The sequence below is a fragment of the Sceloporus undulatus genome, chromosome 2, assembly GCF_019175285.1.
Source record: "Sceloporus undulatus isolate JIND9_A2432 ecotype Alabama chromosome 2, SceUnd_v1.1, whole genome shotgun sequence".
Classification (NCBI taxonomy): domain Eukaryota; kingdom Metazoa; phylum Chordata; class Lepidosauria; order Squamata; family Phrynosomatidae; genus Sceloporus; species Sceloporus undulatus.
This window is the reverse complement of record NC_056523.1, coordinates 76,095,729-76,119,989: the sequence shown is the minus strand read 5'-3', so window position 1 is coordinate 76,119,989 and position 24,261 is coordinate 76,095,729. Positions and strand designations below refer to the sequence as shown.

Genomic DNA, 24,261 nt, shown 5'->3' with positions numbered 1-24,261 from the left:
CCCCCCAGAAAAGAGCTAGTTTTTTTGTAAAACGTATAAAGTACCTTTACTTACAACAGTTTGTGCAAACTGAAATATATGGTTTTAACAGAGGAGAGGGAAAGACGGGAAATTGTGCAGGTTACAGTGGTGCAGGAAGAGAATAGATGTGGTAATAGAAGAGAACAAGAAGTCAACATAACATAGCAGTTATGAGTATGGGCATGCAAGATTGCTAATTCTTAACAACCTGTTCAGTTCTAAATTTGGACAAAAAAATAAAAAGCATATTAGCAGAAGTGCAGCCCATGGCAGGTCCCATAAATCAAAACTGACCTTCAGACTGACCTTCAGACATAGGGAGGTTGTCCTCCCTAATTAACTAAAGAAAAATAAGAAGATAAAACATTTCAAAATACGATTCTATTTTAATTCTCTTGAGCTTACTTCAGTGAGCTGGTGGTGGTAACGAGAAAAGGCAAAAGTCAGAAAATAAATTGGAAAGGTTTTTTTGATGTGGAATGATGAAAACACTCAGACTCAGCACTGAGATATAAAAATAAAAATAAATACAGAGATAACAGAAAAATAGTATAAGAGAATGACAGTACAATAGAGTTTATACAGGCCATGCTCATCAAACAGTTATCCAATGAGCACATAGATATTAAACCGTGTATTGCATTCATCTAAAACCTTCATCAATCCCAACTAGTTAGAGCATCAATCCCAACTAGTTAGAGTTTACTTAGGTAGGTAGGTAGGTAGGTATAATAGTATCTATATATTCTCAGTCAAAAAGGCTCTCAGAATGGCAGGTTTTAAAAGGATTGGCCTAGCCCACAGGCTTATAATTTTAAAATACAAAACTCAAAACAAAAAAGGAAAGGGGGTAAGAGGAAGTAAGTGGTCTTTTAGTAGGGCTGACCAAATAGTGGTGTTTCCCAGACCACATCCTTCTGTTGCATGTTGCTGAAATAGCTGCTAGTTCTGATGGTTAAGGAGGGAACCTTCAGGTAGATAGCCAGTTAAAGAATTAATCCATTCTCCCATCTGTTCTGGGATTTCCTCAGAGAAGCATGAACCGTATGTTTAGCATCTAATAAACATGCTAAATGCAAGGTGGGTAGAAAATCATGTGCTATAACAAAGTGTCTTACAGCACTTTGAGAAGCACCACTAGGGGGAAAATCATTTCATTTGACCCTTAGTAAAAATTAAAATTGAACAAAGGAAGGAGAGGAGAGTGAACACCTCTACAAGGGTGTGACTGGTTTTTGAGGCAATAAGCACATTTTTGTGCTTTCACACTTATCTCTTTTCTTCTCCACATATAACTCACTAAAATTTTGGTTTTGGTGAATGCTATGTTGCAGCTGGGGTGGTGACAGAAATTTACACAGCCAATTTTCCTCTGCTTTAGGTGCTGACAGAATTATGTTTGGGTCTAGATGACATAATCTTTCATTTCCAATTCTGTCATGTTTTCACACAACTACTTCTGCCTTTCTTCTTATCAGGAAAAAAAATTAAAGAAAGAAAAAGTACCTTCACAGTATCTTTTGGTTAATAATACTAAAAATTCTGCCTGGGTACCTTTTGCTTCAGTGCTTATTCAATTAGTATGACTAATGAAACCATCTTCCCGTCATTTGGGGGGGGGGGGGGGAATTGTCATTTCCAGTCTTTTTCCATAGAGCAGTTTGTAAATATTATAATGACGCCAGCTTAAAAGACCACACTTACTGTGTTCAGCCACTTTTCTGAACCTTTTGTTCTAATGTTCATGTCAGATCCAACCTTTTGATGTCATAAGCTGGTTTTTCTAGATGAATGGATAAAGTCACTAGTCCACTGAGTAGTGTGTGGAAGGAGAAAGAAGCCAATGTCACTTGCAGCATTTTTCTTTTCAGACGAATGAGCTACATGTCCACCCAATTGTAAATTGAGTTATGTAGTATGCCTGGCATCCTAGTTTTCAAAAATAGTAATCCTCATAAGGCCAGCAGCTATTTTCAATTGAAAGAAAGCTTATATTTGCACCAATGACAGATTCCATCCCATTGCAGTGGCAGATATATTCTGTCTAACAGGGACCACATCACAGACCAAGGTTAAGACTTTGCCTCCCCCCACTCCACAACACTTAATCTGGACTGTTTAGCCTCACTGCAGCCCTGGCCATTTGGACTATTTGTTGTTAAAGCTCACACAAGCCAGAGTTAGATATGTGAACAAACAGTACACTTGCATTGTTTCTGAGAAATTCTTAAAAGAATTTGGGTAGCTGCCCACTTTAGTTTGGGATTAACCAGCACAAAGATGGCAGCCTGAGCAGGAGAATACAGCATGATCAGGAATATAACAAAGCTCTGTTTTCCTCCCAAATCTGTGGTTAGAACCAACGTTTCCCCCACATAAAAGAGTACATAAGCGAATAAGAGGAAGAGCACAGTCCAAGCTGCCTTGATATGAGCTTCTGTTTGGAGGCTTCTAAAACTGGACTTTTCAGTTGTCATCCTGCGAACATGTCTGCAGAGGAACACAACAGACAGGATGGAGCAAAATAAAACCACAAGAAAAGGACAAACAGTTCCGGTAACTAAAAATAAGACTTTGGAAGAACCAATAGTCGCTCTCAGTGTCTTTTCTTGAGTCTTGTTTGTAATGTTGGCTGATATGTCACTCTGGAGTTGTAAAAGAATCTTATGGAATATTAGAAAGGAAATGAGCAAGGAAATGACTAGAGATCCAATTAGAAGACGGTGTATTAGCCATGATATCCTCATTTTGCACCAAAGGAACAGGGAATGTGGGCTGTTCACAATCTTGATGTAATAGAAGACAGAGAGCCAGGCAGTGAGCCAGAATCTGAAGAAAGTCACAAAGAAAGCAAAGAAGAAGATTACTGGCAATATTAACTGGTTTCTGAAGCTGACCATGTATTCAGTAATTGTAGATGCAGTCTGTAAAATAACGGCACAAATGTTGGATATTCCCAGACTCAGAAGGAGCTGTTCATTGGAAGCAAGGCTTCTGCATTTGGTCCATTCTTTGATAATCACTGTAGCTATAAAACCATTGGAGATGAGCCCGCCAAGGGCCATGTCGGCTGCAACTAGAAGAAAGACAATAATTTGGGGATAAAACATATTTCCTGCTCATAGAGTTCTTACAGACCCTGCTGTAAAGGTAGTCTTCACTCACTCGACCAAAGTTGTTTTGATAAGATAAAAAGTGCAGGTAACAGATATGTTCCAAACCTTTTAAAGCATAGGGAAATATAGTAAATGAAATATTCATCAGACTATTCAAATGAATAGGGCTCCCATTTCCATAGTGTAACCCCTCTAACTCTTTTCCATGAAGTTTATATCTATGACTGATGCTGGCAGTGTCTAGATAAAATAGCCGATCAGGACTTGCTTTCTTTTAGTGATAGTTCTTGGTTTTGGTAGCTTTTTGACATAGCCAGCTCTTGTGGGTGACCAGATTTTACCATCCAAGTAATGAATGGTAGGAGACATGGCTGGCTACCACATTTGGTATCTACTTCAGAACCTACTCCAGAAAGGAGAAACAAAGGAGCTTCTATGTGGAGATTCCTGAAATGACTCCACCTGTCATCTGGTGGACATTTCTATGGAGTGTCACAACAACCAGGATGGAGCAAAGTATAGTCACAGGAAGGGCACAAGCAGTATCAATAGGTTTTTAAAAAGTGTTGAAAGAATCAGCAGTCTTTTGCAGGGCTCCTCCAGTTGGGCCAATAGTTCCAGCAAATATTAGGTTTTTCCCTTCCTAGATTTCATGCCTTGTAATGGTTCTTCCAACTCCCACATCCAGTCATACCTAAATATTCTGGGGTTTTGTCCACTCCCCCCCCCCCCGGCACCTTAGGTGTAGTTAACTGCAGTGTGGATGGGGATTCCTTCCCTCCTTTTCATTCCCTCCATAAACTCCACACACATGTCTTGTATCCACCTTCCCTGTCTTGCACATCTAATTTTTAATAATATTTTTGGTTATAACTAGAACTGTAAAAGAAACTGTAAATTGAATTGATTCAATGTGGTAACTGGAAATATAATGAAGGAAGGAAGATTAGAGGAAAATGTCTTTGACAAAGGTCAGATCCATTCAACACATCATCAGTGGAACACCCAAAGTATAGGAGGAACCAAGACAATGGACAGAGACATGTCAGTTTATTTCTGCCTGTACTGGAAACTCCTGGGGCAGAAAAAAAAATCCTCTGTCCTGGTTTTTAAAAGTTTTAGCCAGTCCCGCAGATGGGAAGGAGAAGAAGAACAGCCCACCCTCACCACCCCAGGAAAGAGGTCTGCCACCTGCCTGCCTGCTTGCTGCTGCTGCTGCTGCTAGGCTTGCCTGGTGGACTGCTGCCTGCTGGAGATTGCTCCCTCCAGAACAAGGCCCCAGGAACCCAGCTTATTACTGGCTGTATAGCCAGGAAGGATTACTTGTCCCTTTGGGAAGGGGATAAAAATTGGGTGCCTGTTGCAATGGGCTTGCCGCCAGTGGGGAGCAAGTCCCTCTGGTTGGGAGGGAAGAGGTGCATTGGGTTTGTAATCTTTAAACAATCTGCCTGCTAGCAATAGCAACATTTGCAAAAAGGAGGCCATAGGAGGGGAAGCAGACCAGGGAGTAGCCATTACAACAGTATTAGGCAGAGGGAGATACAATATGGGGGGTCAGCCTTATTATTATGGTAGAAGGGAAAGTCACAGGGTATTTGTTATTCCCAAGCTGTCCCCCATTTCAAATAGTCTGAATAGACTTAGCATTTGGCCTCCTGGGCTGAAAATGCTGCCCAGGAGCATGCTGAAAATATCTCTGATCGAAGCTGGGGGGTGGGGCCAATCTCTCTCAGCTTAGTCCACCTGGATTCCTTGTAGAACAGCAGGCAAGATCTGGAAGGCAGGGAGGCAGAACAGAACAGCTCAGTGTCAGAGAGATGAGAAAGTTGAAGGTTTTCACTTTCTGAATCGAAAGTTCAAATTTGTTCTATCGATATTCCATCTCCCTTACCAGGTGTCCTGTCCTACACTCAGCTGGATATGAGTGTGTCCACTTAAAGGTGGGTGTCCAGGACAGAATACGGATTCTGTTGATATACTGCCCACCCCACTGATCAAGAGTCTCCCTTCCTGAACTGGCTGAGTTGGTCTCAGCGGTGATGTTGAAGTCCACTTAGTTTGTTATATTAGGGGACTTCAGCATCCATGGAGGTACAACTCCTACCAAGTCCTGTGGCTTTTGGCTAAACTGAAGGAGCCCTCTGGATTTTCTGGAGTGATAAAATTTTATCTGGAATGTTGCTTTGGTGTCTTTTAAAAAGTTTATGGAGTGGAAAATGAGAAATGAAGAAGGAATCTGCTAGAGATTCTACGAGAAGGTGGTGTCTTAGGCACAATCTTGCAATAAACAGGGAATGTGTGTTGTTCACTGTCTTGATGACATATAAGAAAGCCAAGCAGTGATCTAGAATCTGAAGAATGTTAGACAGACATAAAAGTGAAGCAGAGTGAAGGGTTTGCAATATTAATTGATTACAGTGAATATGTATTTATTGATTGAACATGCCACTAGAAGCACTGTGGTACAAATGCTGGATATTCCTAGATTCAGTATTAATTGGACCAGAAATTTCTGCATTTAGCCCATTTGATAATCACTGTAGGTATAAAGCCATTGGAAATGAGCCCACCAACTCAGCTGATTTGGTGAGAAAACATATCTCCTGCTCACCTTGTTCAGATCCTGCTGTAAAAGTGGACTTCACTTGTTTGGCCAAAGTTGTTGTGCTGAGATGAAAAGTGCAGATAGATCTGTAGTGTATTTATTAAATAGGAAGCATGCATTATATCAGCCATACTTCAAATATGCAGATTAGAGGAACAAAGTGATGCTCAAGTTCTATTGTCCTCAGTGGAGGTGCACGGACACAGCCAGGCCACTATTGGGGACAACTGTGCCACCATTTGGACAGTGTTCTTACTTGTGGGAGAAGCCCATGGGAAAGAGGAGGAGGACCAAGACAAGCAGGCAGTGCTGGCCTGGCTAGGTAGGTACACGCTGCTCTATGGGAGGCTTCATCAGGCACTAGAAAGCACAGGTGGGTGAGGGTGCTTGCCAGGAGAGGGGCATGGGGTGCCTGCAGTGCCCTTGGCATGGAACGTCTGACTGACCTGGTTGTGGAGCCACCTCCCTCCCCTGTGCCCCCCGGAGCAGATGACACCCATCTTGGTCCTATAGCCAGCCAAGGGGTGCCCAGGGAGCAGAAGGAGGCACAGGGCAGCTAGTAGGGCAGTGAGCAGAGCTGGGGGATGTCAAGGTGGGTGCCATCCACTCCATGGAGCATGGGAGGCAGCCCTTCAGCCAAGTAAGACAGAGTCCTGCAGCAGTGCAGCCTCTGCTGAGGGCACCATGGGTACCCTGTGTACCTCTCCCAGTGCCCATCCTCACCTGCCCAGCAAAGCCGCCCTCAAGGCAGCCAGTGCCTACCTGGCTGGTTTGGTGCTGCCTGCTGGCCCTGGTCCTTCTCCTCCTGCAGGCTTCTCCTGTAGGCACGGGTGCAAATGCGGTCCCAGTAGTGGCACAGCAGGTACAACTAGGGCTGTCCATAATGGTGGCACAGCTGCATGTGCCACCATTAGGAACAAATGGGGGCTTGGCATCGACAGATGCTGGAATCCACGGTTGACAAGTCCATGGGTATGGAGGGCCCACTGTATCTGTTAGGGATGGTGCTTGCATTTACTAGCTGATTGATTTACACATCCAGGAAGTCAAGTCATAACTGTCCAAGTAAAGAATGGCAGTAGATGGAGATGCTGTTGTTGGAACAAAGAAACATTCTGAAGGAAAAGGAAATAAAGAGTTTTTTGCTTGACCTTTGAGGCTAGTGTTCCTTCTTTGTATTGTTGACCGACCTACTTTGAGCTGTGCAAGCACAACTTTTAATAAATCAGCTCCCAGATGTTCCACTGTACATCAGTGGCGTCCCTAGGGTTGGTGTCACCTGGTGCAGTAACTCATCGTGTCACCCCCCCCTCCACACACACACATTGGCCTTCTTCCATTTCACACCATACAGAATCCTTAGGGATCAGGACCGGTTCTGGGTATTTGGCCACCCTAGGTGAGAAATATTTTGGCATGCCCCGTCACCGCTCATAATTATTTTCACCTCTTGATTTCCGCTGTTTCATTTGTTAAAGCTAAATATGACATAAAACTTAGGTTCCAATCTCTCGTCATAGTATTGAGAATTAGTCAAAAGACCAATTAAAAACTGTACCATGGATACGGTGGAGTGCACATTTATGTTTTGGCCATTGTACAAAGAAACTGTCATACGGTACCTTGCTTTTACGTTGCTTGTTGTAATGAATTTTCACTTTAATATTGTTTAATTATGCAAAAAATTATAGAAAAAAAGCTGCCAAGTCACCCTTACATTTTGCCGTCCTAGGTGGCTGCCTAGTTCCCCTATATGGATGAGCTGGCCCTGTTAGTAATGCTTTTTTTGTACTAATGTTACTCGTAAGTTGTATTTTAATGGTTTGTATTTTAAGATGTTATATTTTAATTTCTGACTGTTTTAACTCTTAAAATTGTTTGTTTTTTAATTTTTATTTTTATATATTTTAATGTTGTACTGTTTTTAAATTGTATTGTTTTATATTTGATGTTCGCTGCCTTGAATCCCTATATTGGGAGAAAGGCGGGATATAAGAAAATAATAGTAATATTATTATTATTATTATTATTATTATTATTATTATTATTATTATTATTCCCATATACCACTTAATATAATGCTAATAGCTGTGACATAAACAGCTAGCAAAATTAAAATTATACCTTCAAATTACAATATCATACACAGCCTAAATGTATTTACATATACAGTCATCCCTCCATATTTGCGGATTTGATATTTGTGGATTTGATTATTCATGAATTTCATTAATATGTTCTCTCTAGGACTGTCTAGGTCCTCCAGTGCAACTCTGTGGTCAACTTGAACTAAAAGTTGCACTGAAAGACCATTTGTAGCTACTCCAGTGCCATTCTATGGTCAGTGTATGTTGGGCATTGACCACAGAGTTGCACTGGAGGACATAGAGATTCCTAGAGAGGTGTCCTCTCAGGTAAAAACAGTGTTTTTGTTATTTGCGGTTTTTCCATATTCACGGGGGTCTTGTTCCCCTAACCCTAGCAAATATGGAGGGACAAGTGTACAGTCGGCCCTTCTTATACACGGATTTTTTATACATGGTTTCAAGCATCCACGGTTTGAAAATATTCCAAAAAAGTATACATTTCAAATATCAAACCTTAATTTTCCATTTTTTATATTGGACGCCATTTTGCTATTTCATTATAATTAATGGAACTAGAGCATACACGGATTTTGTTATAAACGGGGGATCTTGGAACCAAACCCCTATGTCCACTGTACATAGTAAAGATCTGGTTAAAATGTGATGCTTTTAATGAAAATTTTAAAAGAATTTTAAAATTTTAAAATTTTTAAAAATGAAAATTTAAAATTCTGAAATTTGAAATTTGAAATTTTTAAAAATTCTGGGGCCTCTCCTTTCCCCTCCCACTGAGTTTCACTCTACTCCCACCATCTCTTAAAGCATTTTAAAGGGAAGCAGGTGAATGCCACAGCCCATTTCTGCCCAAAAGCCGATGTTTGAGGAGCAGTATGTGTCACCCCCCTCCTTTAAGGTGTCACCTGGTGCAGTCCGCAAACACCCCCCCCCCCCCACACACACACACCCCTAGTGATGCCACTGCTGTGGCTGGTTAAGACTGACTACAAGTGATTTTTAAAAGCCCTGGAAGTTTTATTCCTGTGCTTTCCAGTTTTATTTTATCATTTTGAACCAACTCCCACTTGCATAGTCTCTTCATAATGGCTTGGAAGTTAATCCTGGTACAACCTGTTGAGCCTAGCCTTAGGCAAATATTTATATGACTGAGATTTAATTGAGGTCTGTCACATTTTCATTTCTTTTGTGCCTGGAAAGGCACACAGGTGTGTTTACATAGAAGGGAATGCAAACATCTGTCCCTGAAAGATTTCAGTAACAACTATGCATTCTCTATTTGCATCCTTGCAATTGCAGCTGAGGGTTCAATGGGTTTAAAAAGTGTTTTTTATATTTACGAAACATGTCATTCATACATTGACTCTGTACCTCAATTGTACCTTGTGACATAAAGAGAGAGAAAAAAACATTTCAGAAAAAGGTTAGATTAAGAATTTGGTGGCAAAAATCAAGAAGAGGGGTGGTGAAGGAAATGTCTGTTAGTTTAGTGTTCTAACTACATCAAATAGCCGCCAAGAGGTTAAAAGTGGGATATGGAAGCAGCAGCTTAAGCATCCTACCTTTCACAGCATGCTGAAGCTTTTCATTTACCTGAATTCCCCCAATAACAGTTCATTATAACTTATTTGTATGACTGCTCCATACATTCATCTAATTACTCCTGACTACCACTTAGAGAGAGAGAGTAGATGCTTTGACAGTAGAGTAGTTATGTGAGGTTCCTTCACAAATGGGGGTGAAAGTTGGTTTGGGGGAAGGGGAAGCAAACCCTTAAAAAGAGAGAGATGAGGCAGAAAAGATACCATGAAGACCCTGTGCTCAGGCAGTAATATTCTGCTCCATACAGAAATTTGTAAAATACACTCTGTTCTTACTACTTTTGCAGCCTTCTGTGGTATCCTGAGGAGAATCATGCCATAAGTGGAGTGGAGGCCAAAGCAGATCTCTTTATGAATTGTGCACAGTGGATCATGCATTACCTCTCTGTGGAAGGAGATACTGAAGGCCATCAGCTTGCTTAAAATGCTGAATCCTAATAATGTTGTTAAGCAAACTGTGTGTGGAAATATAAATCCTGCATAAAGACCCTCTAGATAAATCTAGTCTTCACACTATTGCAGGAGTTCATTTCTTTACCTGCCTCCCTGCTCTGAAGCAAGCAAATAAGTTGTTGGTTTTGAAGACTTCTGCATCGCTAGCAATATTGTGGCACTAGGTCTTTCAAGGAAATCTGTTGCAAATAGTACAACAGTCTACTCTGACTTAATTCTGAGATAAAACTGGCTTATAACACTTCATATTGCAAATAAAATTCCTGCCATAGTGCTCTACTGCACATTTTCCCCATCCAAAACAATTGGAATCGTCGTTTGCTTGTTTAAAGCAGTGATTGCTAGACTTTGGTCTTCTAGATGTTTTTACTTCAGATCCCACAATTCTCGAGTGTTGGCCAAGCTGGCTGGGGATTCTGGGAATTGAAGTCTAAAACAGCTGGAGGACCAAAGTTTGGGAAGCACTGGTTTAAAGTCTATTATTGCAGTAAAAAAATTGCCACGCTGGCATATCTTTACTGTGTTTTCTCAAAGAAAGTTCAAAGGGGTTCAGATTATGTTTACTAAAAGCAGACTTCTTGTGTTCTCTTATGAAGTTCCCTAATAAAATATTTACTGATGGCTTTGTGTTATTCTTCCAGGTAGTTTCATTGCCCATACTCTTCCTTAGTTACTTAGCCTATAGATATTGCGAAGATCTGCCAACCATTTTCCCATACATTTATTGTTTATCAACTTTTTTAAAAAAATTCAGACGGTTATTGTTTCTCAAAGTGTCTCACTTTTTAAAAAAAAGCCTGTCAGGGTTGAAACTTTAAAAGGAAACAAAATGGGTGTGGAACAAAAAAGGAAGGATGGAGGATCAAATTTTCAAGGCCAAAACCAGGCTGGAAGCTGTTAAGTGGGTACTGAACTGAAGTGCTGATCTGCCTTTGTTGGTCTTCTTGCTTTCATAGCAATTTCTGCCACTTTTTCCTTTGGCTGATGGATGGGGTAACAGCATTCTTTCCCTTTACTTCCATCCCAGGGACACATGCAGTTGGCATTGGATGTTTCATCTAGGCTGGGGAAAGCAAGCCACTTAGATCCCTCAAATGTGATGACAGTATTTTACACTGTAACTAAGATGAGAAAAGCAAAGACTGGTAGCACTAGCTTTCCATTCAGAATTATTTGATATTTTGGTTATACATACCATGCTTACCCGTTTTTTGCTTCTGCACTTCTTGAGCAATGTTTATATATAACACATTAAGGAGATACATTTCTGGTTGCATAGGAATTCTAATATTCAAAACTTTGTGTATCATTGTATGAGTTTTCAACCAGAATTTTTTCACCCTTGGACATGACAACCACATGTGGAAGAAAGTTCCTGCGATACTTTTACATTGCCAATAGTTACTTTTTATTTTTTTATACATTTTAGCTAGTTTCACTGGTGTAAGATGGCAGCTATACAACATTTTGTAATAATTTTCTTTTTGGTAATAAATATGTGTAAATTTTATATTTCCCCCACATTTCCCCCTGAGTTCTCTAGATTTATAAGGAGTTCCATGTTCTCCACCCATTTTATGTTTTTTTAATTGCCTCTAGTTCCAAATTCCATTTCAGTAATAGTTTAAAATCTAGCAATTTTATGCTTATCCTTTTCAAATTTTCCAAGTCTGTTTGTTCAATTCAAACACGTAACATGGCACATATCACCTCTTAAACTTCTCTTCTCCAGTCTAAACATACCCAGCTTCCTAAGTCCCTCCTCATACTGCATGGTTTTGATTTGTGGTGTCCAAAACTGGACACAGTGTTCCAGATGAAGTCTGACCAAAGCAGAATAGAGTAGTACTATCACATCCTTTGATCTAGACACTATACTCCTATTGATGAAGCCTAGAATTGTATTGGCTTTCTTAGCTGCAGCATTACATTGCTGACTCATGCTAGCCTATGGCCCACTAGGACTCAGGCGGGTTACAGACGGGCAAAAAGGGGTGTGTTCATGACGTCATGAAGGTAGAGCCTTCAGATGGCCCTTACCTGAATGCCGCCATGAACACGCCGCCTGCATGCCCCAAGCGGGAAGAAGCGGCATTAAAAAGGTGCTCCTTTTCCCCGCTTCTTTTCTATATAATGCACAGCTGCACATCTCCGTCTGTAAGCTGCTGCACCGGTACGCCAGAATTGCTACGCCGCTAATTTAAGTTGCCCATTTAAAAGCTCCGTGTCTGCTGCGTCGCATAATGAGTCGGGGTGCTGGAACATGCGCAGTTTGCAGTCAGGCTTTAATTGCAGCGTCAGCTGCCATGCAGGTGTGGAAGCTGCAGCACAGCTGCAGCGCATTTTAAGACCCCTAACCCTAACCCTAGAGCTGCATGTACTTTAAATATTTACATATGTACAAGGGAGGTGATGGGGGATGGCAGGGGGACAGCGGTGGCAGCAGCAACAGCTGTGGCTGTGCATTGCAGATTCAGCAAGAGCGCGGGGACCAAAGGAGAGGAGGCATCCATGATGCTGGTGACACTGGCAACGTGCAAGCGGACAAGGATGCCAACACCAGCTGGCAGGAGACCACCTTTGTTCTTGGCCAGGGCGGGGGAAAAAGTTTAAAGGGGCTTGGGTGCTTTAAATGTGCACATATGCTTTCTGCCGCCGGTGTTGAGCGCCGCAGCTGCGCATCCGCCAGCCGGCAAAAGAAAGAAAAAAGCCCCGTTTTTGGCCACCCGTGCAGAAGCTGCCTCTCTCTTTGCGGCGTCCTCCGAGGCGGCAGTATGGAAACTGCGGGTCAGAAACGGCCCCAGGTGAGGCGTCTTCACTGCCCCCCATGTGGAAGCCCCATACACCTGAGCCATGCCCCCGGGGCGGGCGGTCTGGAGGCTCCGTATTCAGCAGAATACACCTCCAAGACGTCTTCCCCTGCCCATCTGTATCCCGCCTTAGATCTCTTTCACATGTACTGCTATCAAGTCAGGAGTCACCCATCCTGTATCTGTGCATTTCATTTTTGTTACCCAAGTGTAGTATCCTACATTTTGCCATGTTGGAATTCATTTTGTTAGTTTTGGCCCGTTTTCTAATCTGTTCATTTTGAATTCTGATTCTGACCTCAGGGGAATTGGCTAATTTAGTGCCATCTGAAAATGGGTTAAGCATGCCCTGTATGCCATCATCTGAGTCATTGATAAAGATGTTGAATAGCACTGGGCCCAGGACAGAGCCTTGTGGCACTGGTCACTTCTCTCCAGGATGAAAAGGAGCCATTGGTGAGCACCCTTTGGGTTCGGCCGGTCAACCAGTTACAAATCCACCTAACAGTTGCATTATCTAGCCCATGTGTTATTAGCTTTTTTGTAAGGCTGTTATGGGGGACCTTGTCAAAGGCCTTACTGAAATCAAGATATGCTACATTCACAGCATTCATTCCCTTCATCTACCAAGCTTGTAACTCTATCAAAAAAAGATAAGATTAAGAAATGTAAGGAAAAAATCATAATGAACAGAGCCGTTACAGAACAGAGAAGATCATTTTCTACAAATTCATGATGGGATACAGAAGCATCAAGCCTAGCCTCAGACCTACCATAATTTGTTGCTGTTGTTATTGTTGTGTTGATGTATTATTATTGTTGACTTACAGAGACCCTAAGGCAGGGTTTTCTGAGGCTGAAAGTCTGTGACCCACCTTTTACCACACGTGGTAGGCTTGTGATGAAGCACAGAAATTTTAACTCAAGTTCATTTGATGTTAGAGGACATTTTTCAAGTTAAAATACAGATGAAATTAGAGACTAATTTGTTGGGGATGTAAGAGAAATAAATGGAGAAGGAATAAGGAAAGACAATTGGCCAATGGAATTTACAAACTTGCTGAAATGGATAAATTGCCAATATTCACTAAAGATACATTTTTGAATAATTTTTAGAAAGATTGAGATTTGCTTATTTCTGCAAAGAGTAGAATTTGTTTACAGTTCAAATAAAAAGCCAGGATATAACCTAGCACCAGAATGATACCAGTGTTATGCCCAAGATTGTAAGGGCAACCTGTTTATCCTGAGAGCGTGTGATGAGAACCTCTCCCTCCGTGGACCTATTCACAGCAAGGCTGAGAAAGACATTGAGACACCAAATTTGGTTTTAAACACCATGCATGTAACATTTATTGAATCACACAAGTAACACAAACATTGATTATCAAGAGCTCTTTCACTCACACATTCATACAATACTCACACACACTTTCCTTCCGCCGAACATTGATCAGTTGTTCTCGAAGGCTGGGGATGACACCGTTGCCGCGGTTGGTGCCAACAAAATGGAGATGAAAGTCCAGGGTCTTTATACTTTTTCTTCTCTCTGGCTCTTGGCTGCTGAAGTCTTGCAATATTGCAGCCCATTACTCAACTTCTTCTTCTGGGAGGACAGACAGGTTGTTCAGATCAGTCCATGTTCAAAGCAACTCGTTCTGTTCAAAGTTCTCCATTGTCCTGTCAGTTCCTCATCATGGCGACGCAGGAGGTAAGGTTCTTCCCGGTCATAGTTCGTCACACCTGGACGGCACCCCGCTTCAGCTTCCAAGTTTTCAGACTTTCCTCGCCTCGGTTGCCAAATACTTTCATCACATCAATGCTCTGCGCGGAACCATCTTGTTTGGTCCATTAGCTATGTTTAAAGCACAATTCCTTGGTTCTTCGGTTCTTCAGCTCTGGGTTTAAGTCAGAACTCACGCATTCGTCTTACACCAGCACTAGGTCCATTTGGGCCTCCAAAGAAAGGTCATTCTTAAACTGGGGTGTCACCCTAGAGAATGCTGTCTCCCGTGCTTCACACAGTATATTGTTGTGGGGCAGAGAGGAGCCCCTTGGAGATGTCACATTTTGGGCAGGCATCTGGGAGAGGCACTTCTTCAAACATCACAGTCCTAACCTGTTCAGAAATGTCATTGTCCTCACCTTTAGTTCAGACCAGCAATGCATTGAACTTTTTTTAAGTGTTTATTTATTTATTCAATTTGTACTCTGCTTTTCTCCTGGCATATGAATCAAGGCAGCTTACAATTATTTAAAATAAAAGTTTGTCTACAAACTTATTTTGTCTGTTGTTGCTGTGTGCCTTCAAGTTATAAGAGCCCTGGTGGCACAGTGGGTAAATGCCTATACTGCAGCCACTTACAATCCTTAAGACTATGAGTTCAATTCCTGCCAGGGGCTCAGAGTCACCTCAGCCTTGCATCCTTCTATAGGTTGCTAAAATGAGTACCCAGCTTGTTGGCAGCAATTAGCTTACACTTTGTAAACTGCTTAGGGAGTGCTTAAATGCACTGATAAGCAGAATAGAAATGTATTTGCTATTGCCATTGCTATTATTTGCAACTTATGGCAGCTCCAAGGGGTTGTGTGCACAGGCAAAATAAAGCAGTTTCATCTCATTTTGAGCCTCAGCTGTTTGGTGGCACACAAGGCCAAAATGGGGTGAAACGGACCAATTTGCACTCCGATGCCAGAAATCAGAGCAAAAAGAAGTCCATATACTTCGCTCTAATGTAGAAAGTGTACATCATTGCACTGATATATAAAAATCATGAAGCTAATGCAGGGATGTGGGAAATCTCAGGCAGTGTACAGAAGCAATAGCAATAGCAAGTACATTTGTATACCACTTATCAGTGCACTTAAGCACTCCCTAGGTGGTTTACAATGTGTAAGCTAATTTCCCCAACAAGCTGGATACTCATTTTAGCAACCTACAGAAGGATGCAAGGCTGAGTCAGCCCTGGAGCCCCCCAGCTGATACTCAACTCACAATCTTGTAACTGTGAGTGAGTGGCTGTAGTATGGGCATTTAACCACTGTGCCACCAGGGCTCCTTTGGTCTGGAGCATGTGCACTGAGACCAGTGAGATGCAGCCACCAGTGTCATTGCTTGCCATACATTGTTTTTTTGTTTGAGCATATAGGTACAGCTTGATGCTGTGTGGTAAGGACTGCCTGTGAGTGTTTGGCCTGCCTTAGGAATAGGCTGTGCAGTAGCTTCCACCTGGTTTCGGGAAAACAGCATCAACCTGGTTTTCCTCTCCATCTCCTCAGGCCCCAGGGTGAAGCCCTCACAAGGCTTTCTTGGTGAGATTTGTAGAGAGGAGATTTGCCATTGCCTTCCCCTGAGACTGAGATAATGTGTCTTGTCCAAGGTCACCTGGTCTCCAGAGTCTTAGTCAGACGCTTAAACCACTTCCCCACGTTGGTTCAGAAACTTATTTTACTAAAGTTTAAAAAAACACCAAGTAACAAATCCATTTAAAGGCACATGGTTAAAAACAATTTAAAAGATATTTGAAGCGTAACTGGAAAGATGCAAGATAAAAACACCGCATACCTTTTTTATATGCTTTCTCTAAGGTGTTCTGGTCAGCAAGCTAGCAGCTGAATTTTGCACTAGTTGCTCCTTCAGAGATGTCTTCAAGGTGGGCCCCATATGGAATGCTTTGCAGTAGTCTATTGGGGAGGTTATCTGTCCATTAACTATTATTATAATAACACAACCTGAAATGTAACTTATAACATGATATAACCTAAAATGCAGAACCAGGCAGTGTACTGACATCCATAAGAAACCTCAACCATTGTTGATAAAATCTACTTCACAAAAGCACTGCTATGTCTAGATTAGTCATTTACAGATTGTACAGTAGGTTACAGATTGTAAACTGCTTAGAAAATGCTGAGTTCACTGATAAATGATATAGAAATGTAAATGCTACTGTTAGGTTGAGATAGCTCTTGCTAAATAAATTATTTTACAAAGCTAAAAGCACAACAGATATGTTATGCCTACACAACTAGTCAGTCTGGATCTTCTTGTCAATTGCATCTCCTTGTAGCTTTCTTTTGAAGCAATTTTAGATACTGTAATTCTGCACACCAAGATCTGACATTATGATTTCCCATCAGTCACAGCTTGTGAATCTGATTTCCAGACAGTATCTTTTGCCTGCTATCCATCAATTCTGAAGTTGCCTTTCTTAGTGTTATAAGTTGATATTTCAGTTCAGTGGTGGAACTCCGTAAATAATTCTGCAGCCATTGCAGGTGGGGAGGAATCTGTTATTGCCACTTGGAGAATATTCTCTTTCAGGTGGATGACCCTATCATGAGCCAAAGTAGATATGTTGTTTGTCATGCAATGTACCTTCATGTCCTTTTGAAGAAATCTAAATATCTAATGCAGGAACCCCTAGGCTAGATAGCTACATGGCAGAAGGGAAGAGGCTTTACAGATTTTCTCCTGTTATGAACCTATTTGAAATTATACTCACTATTAGTAGTGGCAAGACGTTTCTTTCATTATCAAAGGAGAGTTCTTCCTCCTGTCGCCCATGTTAATAATGAATACAAAAGAAGTCACTTCCAACCAGGACCATGGGTGAAATCTCCCTTCACCATACTTGGTCCAGCTCAGCCTCCTGTGCCAACTGTTTAGATTCCACGTCAAGGAATCTCCAATGCCCATTTGCCTTGGCCTTCAAGAGACCTTTCTCTATAAAGTAGCTGGCTAAATGCCTGTTTTAGTTTTGGATTACTGAAAATCAATATGGCAGCCTGAGTAGGGGCATACATTATCAGCACCATTGAAACAAAAGGCTTTACGTTCTCCGCTACTTCTACAAAAGTACTCAAGGTCTGTGCCACAAAAAAGGAAACATAAAGGAATAAAAGAGAGAGCACTACCGTAGCTGCTTTGATGTGAGCTTTTGTTTGGAGAGTTCTTGCCATCCGGTAGATGTGCCTGCAGAGAGAAGCAACAACCATGATGGAGCAAAATAAAACAACAAAAATGGGACTGCTGGAACAAACAGCATAAAAAAAAATACGGACAGGACCAATACGGTCTTTCAATGTTTTTGATTGTGTCATGTTTGTAACATTTGCTGCTTTGTTGTTTTCGTGTTCAAGCGGAAATACCGCTAATAAAAAAAAGGAAGCAAAGCAGGAGAAGACTAGAGATCCTATAAGAAGCCGGGTTATTAACCAGGATATCCTCATTTTGCACCAAAGGAACAGTGAATGTGTGCTGTTCACAATCTTGACGCAATAGAAGACACAGAGCCAGGCAGTGAACCAGAATCTGATCATAATGAGAAAGGCTGAAGGAGACATGAGTTTTATGAAGAATGAGTTGTACAAGACCTTGTCCATCAAAAAAGAAGCATATAGAAGTGGAACTAATAAAATTGTGGTGCAAGTATTAGCCAGAGCCAGGCTCAGGAGGAGCTGTTCGCTGGAAGCAAGGCTTCTGCATTTGCTCCATTCCCTAATAATCACTGTGACTATAAAGCCATTGGAGAGGAGTCCACTGAGAACCAAGTCAGCTGCCAGAAAGACAAAGATCTGGAGTGAAGACATATCTCCTGTTTGTCTGGTCCTTGCAGAAGTGGCCTTCAAACACATGTCCACATTTGCTGAGCTGAGATGGAAATTGCAGGTAGTAGATCTGTGGTGTCCTTTTTAGTGCCCTGGGAATCACATTAATGAACTATTCATCAAAGTAGGCAAATTAATACATCTCTCCAGTAACCCATTTCCATAATAGTTGATCGAAACAATTATGCAGATGCAGACCAGAAAGACATTCTATAAATCAAGCCCGGGCCTCAGTTCTAACAGCTATGTGAAGAAGGTTTTATATGTTGAGCACTTCAGCATGTTATTCTCCAGGTGAAGAATGGCAGGAAGAGGAGTTAGTGACATGGAAAGAAGCACATTTCAAGAAAGAGAAAATGGAAGGCTTTCTGCAGGCCTTGCTAACACAGTTTGCCTCGTTTGTCTAGTGCAGGGGTAGGCAACCTGCGGCCCGCGGGCCGGATGCGGCCCGGCAAGGCCTTGGGACCGGCCCCCGCCCAGTCCTGCTGCCGATTGCCGCTGGAGCCTTTGGCCTCTCATGTGAGGGCGTGGGGCCTTTGGCCTATCAGGAGGAGGCGGGCAAGGGGGGACAAGCGGCAGGCAAGAGGGGCAATTGTCTATAGATGCCTCTGAAACATGCATTTATATTAACATTTTTAAAAAAAATCAGCATTTTTTTGCGTGTCCTCCATTCTTTATAAAAAAAAAGTGCCCTCCATTTGAAAATTTTGTCCTACATTTGTCCCGGTTTATTTATTTAATTACTTTTTTTAAAATTATTTAATTATTTAATTTTTGGCTTCAGCCCCCCAGTTGTCAGAGGGACAGCAAGCCGGCCCCCGGTTCAAAAAGGTTGCCTACCCCTGGTCTAGTGGATTCCTCCTTGAACTGTTCAGGCACAACTGGTGACCAGTTTTCAGATGTTTTGTTACACGTTCTTTATGTCTGCTGATGCTTAAACCAGCTATAGCTCTGCTGTGGTCAACTCTATTTTGACACTGTGTGTGAGGTTATAAAGTAAGCTCAAAAAAATTAATGTGGGTGTAGTTCTGCATGAACAACCAAAATAAAGAGAATGGGGGTACAACCATATTGTCAACATAAAGCAGGACTTTACATTTATAAAAGAAATCAGCTGGATTCCTTTCATTGACCACTTTCTCTTCATAACTATTCCTAATTGTCCCCTACACAAATAAACAGTAAAAGCAACATGGAGCAACCTAGGCTGACAGAAAATGAAGTGGGAAAGCTGGCTCATGCCTAGTGTTTCCAGATTTGTGGGGAGAACATGCCGACTGCACCATCAGCTTACACAATGGGCTGACAATTGATGCGCAGTCTGCACTGCCCATCCCACTGTGAGGACAAGTCTGCCATACCAAAACAATCACAGCTACAAGCCATGCTGTGCCATTATTTGTTTCTGTTCTGCTTCAAACTCACTCACGCACACAAGCACACAGGCATCCCACTAGCAGCAGCCAATTGCTTCCCATGTGGCAGCTCATTGGAAGCCCCATATGATCAACTGCCTGTACAGCGCATCAGTGCACCAAGTGACACATTGGCACAGCATGATCATGGAGGCCCCCGCAAAGCATGGCCAGCTGTGGCATATGCTCCAATCTCACAACATGCACCGTGAGGGGCACTGCCAGTACTGGCAGCAACACCAATAGCTGCAAACATGGAGGTGTGGGGGGCCAGCCACACAGCTGTCATCAGGGCCACCACAGCCCTGTCACAGCTGTGATTGTGCTGTCACTGCCTAGATGCCTGTGTTTCTGTTGGGTGTACCCAACCAGTAGGACCTGGTGGGAGTGATTTGTCATGCGCATATGGGCAGATAAGCAATGGCAGCACCATTTCCAAATGCCCTGGGCCCTCCTCCACAGGATAGTGACCAAGCTCCATGGGTTGGTGGAGAAGATGGATGCCGTCATGAGGACAGCCATGCTAGTGGAAAAGTGGATTACAATCACCACTGGGATACTCACCAACTGTGGCAGCTGGGATACTCACTCAACCACTACTGGCTATTTATTACTTATTATTTATTACTTATTACAATATTTCTACCTCACTCTGTATTAAAAAGGATTAAGGGTATATTACAAGTAAAATAAAAGCAGTTTAAAGCAATTTAAAAAATACAAATAATACAAATAAATTAAAAACATAGTAAACATAATGAGTTAGCACAGATTTAAAAGATTAAATGAATTTAAAACTATGTACATTAATTTGAGAGGAAACAATGAGGCACATAGGCTTCAGTGAACAGCCAGGTTTTTACTTGGAGCCTAAACAAAGTCAGTGTTAGTGACCATCAGGCCTCCAAGAGGAGGGCATCCACAGTTGGGGTGCCACAGCTGAGAAGGCCTTCTCCCATGGCCCACACAACATATTGAGTTCACTGAGGGGAAACAGAGGGACCCCCCCCAGCAGACCTCAGTCCCAAGGCAGGTACATAAAGGGGAAGGTATCCTTCCAGCATCTGAAACCATTTAGGGTTTTAAATCTTTTCCTCTACTCCAGAGACTAGATCACAAACTGATGAATTCAAGTTTCAAGAAACAATATTCCATCTAAACATTAGGAAGAACTTCTTTACAGGAAGAGCTGTTTGATCATGGAATAGAGTACCTCAGAAGATGATGGACTCTCTTTCTTTGGAGGGCTTTACACAGAGGTTGGAAGGAGTGCTTTAGCTGTTGACTCCTTTATGGCAGGGGGTTGGACTAGATCGCCCTTGTGGCCCCTTCCAACTATACAATTCTATGAGTCTATATATCATCACAAGCACCTTGAATTCAGACCTAAAAACATATTGACCAAGAAGCATATCTCATTATCATAACTAAATATGCCAGTTTTCTGGCATTTTTATTTTATGCAGCCAGTTGTCATTCTTTTAAGACTGGCATTATATAATACCTATATGATATTCTAGTTAGCACTCCATTTTGCACCAGCTGCAGCTTCTAAGTCTTCTTCAAGGGCAGCCTCACACAGAATGTATTACAGTGGTCTAATTATAGACCTAAAAAACCTCCCTTGCTATAAATTTTTCCACTCCAGTATTCTGGCAAATTTATTTTATGTACTGATAGTGAGATAAACTGAAATAGAATTAAAAATATGGGTAAAAATGTGAGCATTTAACCATGGGAATTCTACCTAACAAGGAAAATGGAAATTTAGACCACTCTAAGGTGGGTTACAAACCGCCGCTTTGCGGTGGTCTCCCGGCACTGCTGTTTGCTCCGCGAGGGAGTCGCAGCAGCCAAACCGTGCGACTCCCTCGTGGAGCAAAAAAGGAGCTCCAAAATGGAGCTCCTTCTCGCGGCGTGGCTATGACGCTACGAAGAGCCGCTGGCGCACTCACGGCATCATAGCCGCCACGACACATGTGGAAGCACAGCGTCTGCTACGTAAAAATGGCAGCGGCCGTCTGGAATGGCCACCGTCATTTTTTACGTGCAGAGTGCGTATTAGGGTTAGGGAGGTGCGGAAGCACCGCACCTCCCTAACCCTAGTACGCGCTCTGCGTGTACTTTAATGGCAGTGTGTAACCCACCTTAGTTTTTGACTGATATATTCAAAAATGTGTTTGTAATTTCTATACATTAGATGGAATAAATTTTTAGAATATCACAAGCAAGTGACAAAGTTATGATACCTTCCAAAGCACTTGGTTTACTTCTTGGTTTTGGATTTGTCAGCATACGCCTCTGTTATTCAGAAGCAATTTAAGATGCCATAACATCTTGGTTTAAAATCCATTTACTAGTTTTCATCCACCAAAGTTTGGCTTTCCACAGATTCTTTGTGGATGCATCAGTTCAGACATTGAATTCCTTGGTGTCGTATGATGGGTGTTTTCTATTCAATGGTTGCATTTCCAAGGTTCAGTAAAAACCTCTAGTGCACTTAGGAGAAGAAACTCAGTTCATGTCACCTGAAGAATGTTCATGTTCAGAGGGATGAGCTACTACAGACTAAACTGGATGTGTTATTTCTCCTATTTGCCATGGATGCTTCTACATCCAACAGGTTGATGATGTAGCTTGCAGGAGAAAGCATTAATTCTTTTTCCTGGCCACAGCCTCCATTGGAATTAGATTTTTACCCACACAATGGATTGCCTCAAAGAGTGGTGGAATCTCCTCCTTTGGCAGTCTGTTGGGAGTGCATTGATCATATAGTTTTGAATAGTAGGGTTAAACTGGATGGCCCTTGTGGTCTCTTCCAAACTCTAGGATTCTGACAGGCCTTTCTTGAATCCCATTGTGGGAGAAAGGTGGGATATAAATCCTTGAAATAAATAATATGATTCATGCATGCATGCTTTTTACCCTTTGCAGCAATGGACATTTTCCTCTCCCTATGAATGGCTGGTGCAGTAGAGATTGATTCCAGTTAAGTCTATGGCATGGCAAAATTATTAAAGGCCACTTGCCTATAAGGCAGCTCAGCCCCATGATGGTGTGGAGGCTAATCATCAAAGCCAAACATGCTAGGACAAGAGATATATGACAAAAACGATTTTGAGTTTAGTCCTCAAAAGTCAAGGTTTTGCTTTCTTCCTTGCAAACCACAGTCTTTATCTTGCTCCACTTCATCCCCCATGGCAGCTATCAATTTCCAAAAATCAAGCATGCCAGTAATAAATATGAGAACAGGCTATGGTAGAACATGGCCACATAGCCCGAAAACCCCACAAAAAAACTATAGATGCCAGCCATGAAAGCCTTCAACTTCACAAGATATGGTAGGTTGTTGCCACATCATTTGTTGATTTCTAGCATATGTGTTTTAGTGTATATTGTACTAAGCCACCACAGAAGCAGTTAAGATTCTGGAGATATGTTTTACAACAGCAAAGTCATAAACATCCAGTCATTTGAACGGAGACATCTGCATTTGGACTTGCTATGAAGATGATTATAGCTTTACAGAAATAATATGCTGTTATTTGTTGATGTGTTTTTTCTTGTATGCTTTCCTTATTTTTTAATTTTTAAAAAACCCAAGCATTGCATCAACTTTGGTCCTCACAAATCAAGGCTTTCTTCTTTGAATCATCACAGTTATTGCTTGCTTTAATTTGGGATTATTCAACACCAGAATGGCAGCCTGAGCTGGAGAATATATCATCATCACCAATGAAATAAGGAATCGTTCACTTTTTCTCAAATCTGCAATCACAGACAAAGTCTGTGCCACAAAATATGAAAGATAAAGTAATAGCAGAGAGAGCACCGTCCCAGCTGCCTTGATATGGGCTCCTCTTTGCAAACTCCTAAAATTTTCTTTACTTATGATTCGACAGACATGCCTAAAGAGTGAGGCAACAACTAGGGTGGAGCAAAGTACAACTGCAAGAAGGGGAGAGGAAGAGCCAATAATGAAAAAGAAAATTTGGAAAGCATAGGCACTATCTTTCAGAGTTTTTCCTTGGTTCATCATTGAGATACCTGTTGTGTTGCTTTGGAGGTCTACAGGACCAATCTGTAATGCAGACAAGGAAGCAAAAAAGGCAAAGACTAGAGATCCCACAAGAAGCCGGGGTAACAGCCATGATATCCTCCGTTTGCACCAAAGGAAGCAGGAATGGGTGCTGTTCACAATTTTGATGCAATAGAAGATGCAGAGCCAAGCAGTGAGCCAGAATCTGGAGATGACGACAAAGACAACAATGGGGAAGAGTATTTTCAACACTAAATTTCCGGTGAAACTGAACATTAAGAAGTCATCTATGTAAAATGGAAGCAGTAACACTATGGCCCAGATATTGGACAGACTCAAGCTCAGAAAGAGCTGATCACTGGAAGCAAGGCTCCTTGATTTGGCCCATTCAATGGCAATCATTATAATAATAAAACCATTAGAGATGAGTCCACTGGTGGCCAAAACAGCTGAAGTTATCACAAAGGTGATGAACATGAGAGAAGCCAT

The 24,261-nt window shown here is 41.9% G+C and overlaps 4 protein-coding genes across 4 annotated transcripts in view; 1 reads left to right on the top strand and 3 right to left on the bottom strand.

The window, feature by feature from the left end:
* The window catches only part of LOC121920358 (acylamino-acid-releasing enzyme-like), a 65,463-nt gene extending 54,944 nt beyond the window's left edge, over nucleotides 1-10,519 (top strand). Inside the window, exon 18 of the mRNA XM_042447489.1 lies at nucleotides 9,733-10,519. Coding sequence (XP_042303423.1) covers nucleotides 9,733-9,868 — 136 coding nt within the window. The 3' untranslated portion in view covers nucleotides 9,869-10,519. The remainder of the gene's footprint in view (nucleotides 1-9,732) is intronic.
* LOC121921308 (taste receptor type 2 member 7-like) lies at nucleotides 2,202-3,131 on the bottom strand. The gene has a single exon (XM_042449209.1). It carries the CDS (start codon nucleotides 3,129-3,131, stop codon nucleotides 2,202-2,204), a length of 930 nt encoding a protein of 309 aa, XP_042305143.1.
* A 6,866-nt stretch (nucleotides 10,520-17,385) lies between the features above and the next one.
* LOC121920357 (taste receptor type 2 member 1-like) lies at nucleotides 17,386-18,030 on the bottom strand. The gene has a single exon (XM_042447488.1). The coding sequence runs from the start codon at nucleotides 18,028-18,030 to the stop codon at nucleotides 17,386-17,388; it is 645 nt and encodes a 214-aa protein (XP_042303422.1).
* Nucleotides 18,031-23,364: 5,334 nt separating this feature from the next.
* On the bottom strand, nucleotides 23,365-24,261 carry LOC121920356 (taste receptor type 2 member 1-like). Its single transcript, XM_042447487.1, has one exon. The coding sequence runs from the start codon at nucleotides 24,259-24,261 to the stop codon at nucleotides 23,365-23,367; it is 897 nt and encodes a 298-aa protein (XP_042303421.1).